Raw genomic sequence first — 8,820 nt, forward strand, 5'->3', positions numbered from 1 at the left:
GTGGACTTGGGGTCTGGGTGATTTGGATGAGCTGATGTACCACAGTTGACAATGAGAAAAGAAACAACAACAGAAAGGTTTGGGGGTTTTGGTTTTCGAAGGCAATAAAGACAAGGCAAGAACTACAGTTGCCGGTGATGACTTGGAATTGGCTATGGTGGCTTTGAGTTCTCTAATGACTAAGAATGATTGACATCAACAATATAATGTACGGAAAATACGAACGGTGGTGTTGATCGGATCATATGGAGAGTTCAAAGAAGCAACATCAGGAATTTAAGTCTGCAGTCATTTGAATTAAGAGTTGTTGCTGCTGCCATGGCAGCAAAACAAGCAACTGGTGATGGGGGACTCAAAATGGTGAGAATATGGACAGAGTATGTTGGTTGTGGAGTATTGGTTCTAATATGGAAGATGTTTAGAGGTGTAAAGACTTTCAAGCTCGTCAGCGCTATTAGACTAGTCAAGAGACGATTTAGTCACTAATTACTCGATTAGTTTAACACGAACGTTAATTAATAGAAATTAATCTAACAACGATTTAGATACGAAAATAATACCGTTGAATAGATCTAGAAAAGTTGCGTGGAATGGACTACTCGAACGTGTCAATCAGACATCGGGTGAAAAAGATATTATTAGTTTTTGTTTGAAGGAAAAATAAATCATTTTTCCTTTAAACCGCCTGGCTTCCCTTATCGTTTGGGAAGGTGCCTTTAGCATTGGTCGTTGGCTTTATCACCAGATACGTATCGAAGAGAAATCAATTTCTTCTTCATTCTTTCTTCTTCATTCTTCTTTCATATTCTCAGTCTTTCTTTTCTGTTCTTCCTCTGTAAGAATCGAGTGATGAATTTGAGAGCGGGTTAGATAGAGATTGACTGATGAATTAATCAGATGGTGAAGGAGGTGATATTGATGTTATTTAGGGAGAAAGAGATTAACGATTGTTAAGGTCTTGTGGTGAATCAGGGGGAGTAGAATTATGGTTTCTGTTTTTAGGATTTATGATGATGATGTTAAGTTGGTGAAGATGAAAGATTAAGAGGGTTAATATTTAATTGAAGTTGTGGAGTTGTTTTAAGGTTTGAATCAAAGATTTAGGGTTATGGAGTTAACTGGATCCTGGAAGATGAATTCGAGGGTTTAAGTGACAAATTAAAGACGGGTTTTGATTAGATATGGAGTAGAATTGTTTGTTTGGTTTCAATTTCGATTTCAGAGAAGAATTGAAGAATTAGGGTTCATGTGTTCTTCCCCAAATTGAAGTTCCGGTTTGAGTAGAATTGATTTGGTAAATTGGCAATTCAGAGGATATTGAAGCTTGGGTAAGTCTCTAATTGCTTTAATTTCGGTATTTTGAATTGAGTTTATTAAAGTATTTGGTTTATTTGATTGAGAATAGAACCTGGATTGAGATAAGTGCAGAATGGAATTGTAATTATGGTTTAGAGTTGTAGTAGGAAGATTGTTGAAGTTGCAGGGGATATATATGTATGAACTGTGTATCTAATTGTTAAGGAAGCAGAATTGGATGTGTAATCATTATGATGTTGTTTGTAAGGTTGAGATGATTGAGGCAAAGACGATGTTTATGGTTTGGAGTGAAGTCAGCTCATGGTTTAGTTGATGCCAGGAAATTTGTATGAGCAGTGAATAGAATAATGGATGTATTTGAGTAGGAAGTAATGACCTTGCAGACCTGGAAGTGATATTGTTACAATGTGGTGGTGTTGAAGGGAGATGAAATTAGTAATGGAGCTGTAATATGCTGAGTTGGAATAGATGAATGTATTAGGTGAGATATGGACTGGTGCAGTATGGCTATGATGAAGTGATGTTTAAATTTGTATGAGTAGATGAAGATGTTGAGTTAGTGAAGCTGAGATTGAATAATGGTGCATGCAGTGTATGTTTTGAGATGAACTTAGATTGATGTAGGAGTTGAGGATATTGGAGTTGCAGGTGATCAAGAAAGTGAAAGGGCAGAACTTGCAGAGAAGAGCTGAGTTAATGATGAACTGTTGGATGAGTCGCAGTTGAGTTGTGCAGGCCTTTTTATTAGTGGTTATGAAGTTCAGTTTGTGAAGGTAATTGCAGGCTTGAAGTTGTTGAGTTTTGATGTCTGAGTGGTAGTTAAGAGTTAGGTGAGTGTAAACTTTTGCAGAGAGGATGAATTGGTGCTAGTTGCTGTTAGAGTTTGCTGTAAAAGATTGGAACTGCATTTGCAGGTAGGCTCTATGGTGATTAAGAAATAATCTTGTAGTTATTTGGTAGAATTGAATTTGTAACAGAGTTTTGGATTTGTGCTATATGTTGTTGATACACCATTATGGTGCGTCTCAAGTTTTGGCCTGTGCAATGGCTTTGTCCAGATTGCTTTCAGTTTAGCTGATTGAATCTAAGTTGTAACCCCAATGACTCATCTGACTCGTCTGACTCGGTTTGTCTAACTGAGTCGACTATCCTATATCAGTCTATATGACTGCGTTGACTCTACATGTGTTGACCTTGACCGATTCATGTTTGACTCGGTGGACCATTTGACCCGACCTTGACTCTTTTGACCGTTTGTTGACTCAGATGGACCGGACCTTAGTTAATGGGCTTACTTAGTGAACTTGGACTTATAGTCAGTGTTTCTAATGAACATGAATTGGACCCTTATGGTCCGAACCAACATTAATTCCTTCTACAATGTTGTAGATATTCATAAGACTTAGCTATTGGACTATAGAGCCAACCTAATTCAATTAGTAAACCTTAGCCATGCGAAAGATATATAATGATAAATAAATGGATTTAGAACCATTAGTTAGACGTGTATGAGCCTTGTATGAGCCTTTTGGCTAAACTCTTAGAGTGCTTCTTTGATTAACAGTTAGTCTATATTAACAACGATCGATTCAAGGATGAACCAGTGGATCGTAGATTTCGAGGTAGGCGTGGCTTGTCATCAAAAGAGGTGGGAATCGATAACGAACTCTCTTGTATTCATTATTGTTTTACAAATAAATCTTGGTGTCGTGAAATTCATGCATATCTTTGTGTGCTTTGTGTAGTATGAGATGTGTGCCGACATAATATCAGTATTCTAATGAGTATGGTTAGCACGAATATTACCTAATGAGTGTGGTTAGCACGAATATTATTCTTCCTTTATATCCAGTATTCTAATGAGTGTGGTTAGCACGAATATTACCTAATGAGTGTGGTTAGTACGAATATTACTCTTCCCTTATGTGCGACAAAACACATCTCATACATGGATGTTTACTGTTATTTATGGATGTCTTTGAAGAAGTTTCTACTTTGTGTTTTACTGTCATTCCGTGTATTAACGACTGTCGATAAAACCAGCATTGTCTACGAATCATATTAATGTTTACTTGAAAGCTAGTTGCTATTCCTACGGGGCACCCCTTTTAGGGATGATGTGCTCACCCATTCCCACTTTCAGTTTCAGAGACAAATCAAGATGTACATGTGACGATGAAAGCTTCGAAGAATTATTTACGTCAGTTAGTTAGCTTTCGTTATATTTATTCTGTGTTTGTATACTATTTATAAATCAACTCACTATTGTGTATGTATCATTTGAGAGAAGTTTTGTATATATATATATATCAGAGTGGGGCTAGTTTTTGGATTAAGTTCTGTAGCAGATTTCTTATTGAATGCTTAAGTATATGATTTGGATTCTTAGTGTCTCTGTATTTAGTTAATCTCTTGGATTAATCAGCTGCTAGCTTTGGGGGCGCTACAAGATGGTCAGGGAATATAAGTTGGTGGCTTGGTCGGAATATGAGAAGAATGGAATTGAGTTGTGCAAACCGACTTAAGAGATCAGAGAAGGACAATAGTATTGTTGTGGCAGGAAGAAAAATTGTTGTTGCCGGTGGAGGCGTGCATGCTGGTCTGAATTGTTGTATGTGGAGCTTTTGGTCCGTGTGGAGTGAGTTAGTTTCTGGAGAGGATTTTCCGGAGCTTGTATACCAGTGATGACGAGAATTAGAAGGAGTCGTGATTATTATTGGATTGAGCTTTGGGAAGGTACCTGCTCAGTCCCATTTGAAGCCTTAGCGACCCTTATATATTTGAATCGAGAAGAACAAAAGGGGAGATGTCGGCTACTGTAGCCGCAATTTGGAGAAGAGGAGAAAGGAAGGAGAGGCCGGTGACAAAGGCCATAAAAAACAAATGGTTTGGAGTTTTGTATTCGATTCCATTTTGTTGATTCTCTTGAATATTTTTATGGCTTTTAAGAAAGCCATGTTTTGCTAGATTTTTATGACTAGGGTTTATGTTAAAACTACTTTGAGTATTAGGTCAATTAAATTGAATTATTTGACAAAGACTATTATGAATTGAATAAGATTAATCTTGAGTATTGTTTATTGATTGATTGAAAATTAGTTGTCCGCTTCATCAGTTTTGTACGATACATTAACTTTTGAGCTGAATAAAATATATATTTGTCTACATATTTGGTATTGTATGCTTGGATTAAATCCCTTGATGGGGTATGCATAGAATAGTCAGGTATTATTTGAGAACCTAAAATTTAGTTTCGTATTATTTTCTCACTAACACAATTTGATGGTGCATGCTTTGATTTAGTCTTTTGATGTGTCATGCTTAGGGTGTCCCAGTGATATTTGCGACATTAATAAATATAATAGGTGATGTCGATAGAACGAACAATAACAAATATTCATGAATTATGTTTCACTTCAGTAATTGAGTAGAAATAGTGGTGGATACTATAAACCCTGGTTACCGATTTTTACATTGGGTTCTATTAGTTTATTTTCTTTGTTTTAAATTAATTTTCTTTTGTTTCGTTATTTTCAATTCCTTGATACTTAGTCAATTAGAGATATTGATTACAGTATTTCCACCGCTCCCTGTGGGTTCGACCGTACTTGCCTCTGTCTACTAGTTAGGCACCGTGCGATTGCGATTATTTATATATAGGTTATCCCGAAATCCTATCATCTATCACTCAAAAGTCTATTTATATTATATCTCCTATTGAGACAAAGTCGTATAGCTATATTATACACATTAGATAATTCGAGTTGAGTTTAACTCGCTTACATATTTCTCGAAATATTTGTTGGCAAGCTTTCGCTTTAACCAAGTTCATCTTTTATTCTTGACGAAAGTCAAAAGATGATCATGTGAAAATCGCCTGGTAACATCTTATATGATTTGTGAGAGATAGTCATTTGATGTAGACTCGGAATGTTTCGTATTGGTCATTTGATCACTTGAAAATTGATATAAAGCTAATAGTTTGTGTGAGCCAGCTATTCTCGTCTTCTAAGAATGTTTCAATGATTAAAATGAGAGTTTAGAACAATTAACCATTGATTGGATATTGCACAGTATGCGTACTTGTATGCTAACTGTTGCAAGTGTATTCCAAGTCCGGGAATTTAGTATGCATACCCGTATGCGTACTGATTCAACAGTTGAAGTCCGGGAACTATAGTATGCATACACGTATGCGTACTTATTTCAACTGAGTTCGATCATGAACGACAGTATGCGTACCCGAGATTCTAAAACCATTATAGGTTAACGACTTAAAGACTTCATTGGGATTCTGAAGCCTGACCCAACTAGTTTCTCTGTAGTTGCGTGTTCTGATCTTACTTTGTTCTATCGTATTGAGTATTATCTTCTCTAAGATTGGCTCGAGGTTTAATTTCCGATAGGTAAGATAAAAAGTAATCACAAAGCTCTTCGTTTCATTCTTTGTGATTCCACATTATCTTGTTCCGCTACCATACGATTAAGTTATTGCAAGGTGATTGATATTACTAGGATGTTCTTCGGAAATATAAGCCCGGTATATCAATTGATTCATGTTCACCTTGATTTATCAAAAGACAGAACAAAACTCGTAGATATTTCTGTGTGAGACAGATTTATCTATTCAATAGACTTTTATGTGTCAGACATATTTGGTTATCAAGTCTTCGACTTTGGGTCGTAGCAACTCTTAGTTGTGGGTGAGATCAGCTAAGGGAATCAAGTGCGTAGAGTCCTACTGGGATTCAGAGGCGTAAGGAACGTGACTGTACCTTAATCATGTGAGATTGTTAGGGCTCAACTACATTCCACTCCGAAGTTAACTTGTAGTAGGCTAGAGTCTGTAGCGGCTTAATACAGCGTGGTGTTCAAATATGGACTAGGTCCCGGGGGTTTTCTGCATTTGCGGTTTCCTCGTTAACATAACTTCTGGTGTTTGTGTTATTTCTTTTTCGCATTATATTTGTTTATATAATTGAAATATCACAGGTTGTGCGTAGTTCAATCAATTAGATAATCCAACCTTTGGTAGTTGATATAAATTGATTGACACTTGAATATTGGTTTTTGGTACTGTTCCAGTTGTTTCTCATGATAATCAGGCTCGCGGGTTTCTATCTGTTTGATTTGCTGATTACATTGAGAAACAGAGATATAACTCTTGGATATATTTTCCTTGATTGAGTCTGGCTGTCTAGTTGATTCTCTTGGAATTATATTGGAGTTAGTCCATACAGATTGCCTAAACGAATAATTGGGTGTGGTTGTTAGACCACCGCTTTTCAGTATGGGGTTCTAAGTACAGATAGTAGAAAAGAATAGTGGGAATATATTCAGAATCTTAGTGAACATATTAAAAACCCTTGGATGCTAGTTGGGGATTTGAACTTTATATTAGACAATAGTGAAAAACAAGGTGGAAATGAGGCATTATCTAGTGCTTCAGCCATGATTCAAACTGTTATTCAACAGATTGGCCTCATTGACTTAAAGTTTCAGGGTGATCCATTTACATGGTCCAACCAGAGGGAAGGGGATGCAAACATCAGAGAAAGAATAGATATAAGTTTGGTTAATGTTAGTTGGTTTGAGAATTTTCCTGATTCCATTATTCACCATCTCACAAGAGTAGCTTCTGATCATAGTCATTTATTTATTGAAATAGATCCAGCTAGGCTGAGATTAAGTAGACATTACAAATATTTTAGAGGTTGGAAAGAACATAAGGAATATGATTTGTTTTTTGAAAATGCTTGGAAAAAGAATAGAGAAGAGTCTGAGAATGATATCATTAAAACTTTTGAGTAAATGTATGTGGATTTTAAACAGTGAATGTGTTCAAGAACATTTCTAAGAACAAAGATATTATAATGAAAAACATAGATAAGGAAAATGCTAAACCATGTCACTTAGTTTCTGAAAAAGTTCTGAATAAGTTAGAAAAATGAATTAGAAAATTGGAATAAGATAAAAAATATATATTGGTTAGAAAATAGTAAGGAAAAGTTCTTTAAAGAACATGATAGATGCACAAGGTATTTCCATGTGGTGGCTTCGAATAGAAAAATGTATAATTATATTCACACTCTTAGAGAGGAATCAGGGCTTTGGGTTGAGGGTAAAGATCAACTTGATCAATTGTTGAAAAACCACTTTGTTGGTATCAGTTCTACTTCTGGAAATCAAATAGATCAGATTTTTGATACTATCATCCCCAATGTTATTATGGATGAAGAAAATGTTGATTTAATTAAAATTCCATATAATGATGAAATAAAGTCTGTTATGTTTGAAATGAATCCTTGGGGTTCTCCGGGTCCTGATGGATACCCGCTGGGGTTTTTTCAGACTCATTGGCGTGTAGTTGAAGATGATGTTGTGAATTTGGTTATTAAGTTTTTTGAAACAGGGAAATTACAGGAACCCCTAAATGATTCTTTTATTTCTCTTATTCCAAAGACTGAATATCCAATCACTCATATAGACTTCAGGCCAATAAGCTTGAGCAATGCTTTATATAAGCTTATATCTAAAATACTAGCAACTAGGATGAAAAGGGTCTTAGTGTTAGAGCATTGCTCGGTCGAACTCGCATGTGTTGCTATCTCAAGCATGTTTGTCAATGTGATCTCAAGGACTTCATGGCAATTCATCATACAAGTAGAAGAACTACTCAAGGAACCGGTGGAACTTCTCGACAAAAAGGTATGTGAAGACTTGAACTTATCTGTCACTCAAAAGTCTATCTACTCTATCTCCTACTTCTTGAGACAAAAAGTCGTATGCTATATATATAGACTTAGATTATACATATTTGGTATTTCGAGCCGAGTATACCTCGCCTATCTATATCTCGAAATATGTGTTGGTAAGCTTTTCGCTTCGACCAAGTTTATCTTTACCTAGTGACGAAAGTCATGATATGTTTCAATCATCTTGAAAATTGCTTTGACGAGAAATGGTGTAACAACTATATAACGTCCTCTAAGAATTTTTCAATGGTTGAAATGAGAGTTTAGATTACATAACCTATGATGGACATAAGCATTTTTGTGGAAACACATTTATGTATAAGTCCTATTCCTTGAACCAAAGTTTTCGAACTTTGATGATCAAGAGAACCGGAAAAATGGCAAGTGCCAAGTCCGCGAACTCAGTTCGCAAACTGCCGAACTTCTCATCCCGAGAAATTCTGCTGGAGTTGACAAACTAGTTGCGTGAGTACCAGTCCGCGAACCGGCGGAATGTCTCTTGCCGAGATTTTCTGCTGGAGTTTATAAACTCTATCGGTTGCTTAAGTCCGCGAACCTAGTGTGCGAACTTAAGAAGGTTATATATCTGAAGATGATTTCTGAACTTAAACTTTAGAATGACTAACGAATGCAGTTTGCAAACCGTGGCTATAAAAGTTCATGAACTGATTCAAGTGAATCAAATCATCTTTGCTTCAATTGTGTCTTGTGTAGTTACATAAGATTTCCTTGCAATTGAACAACTCTC

The 8,820-nt window shown here is 36.1% G+C and overlaps 1 protein-coding gene and 1 long non-coding RNA gene across 2 annotated transcripts; both read left to right on the forward strand.

Moving 5' to 3' along the window:
- Window positions 1-763: 763 nt before the first annotated feature.
- On the forward strand, window positions 764-4,293 carry LOC113308443. Its single transcript, XR_003339796.1, has 3 exons — window positions 764-2,231; window positions 2,882-2,965; window positions 3,461-4,293. It is a non-coding gene; the product is annotated as an uncharacterized LOC113308443 (long non-coding RNA).
- Window positions 4,294-6,687: 2,394 nt separating this feature from the next.
- Window positions 6,688-7,128, forward strand: LOC113354358. Its single transcript, XM_026597708.1, has one exon. It carries the CDS (start codon window positions 6,688-6,690, stop codon window positions 7,126-7,128), a length of 441 nt encoding a protein of 146 aa, XP_026453493.1.
- The last annotated feature ends 1,692 nt before the right edge of the window (window positions 7,129-8,820 follow it).

Source organism: Papaver somniferum, chromosome 1, assembly GCF_003573695.1.
Source record: "Papaver somniferum cultivar HN1 chromosome 1, ASM357369v1, whole genome shotgun sequence".
In the NCBI taxonomy this organism is placed as follows: Eukaryota; Viridiplantae; Streptophyta; class Magnoliopsida; order Ranunculales; family Papaveraceae; genus Papaver; species Papaver somniferum.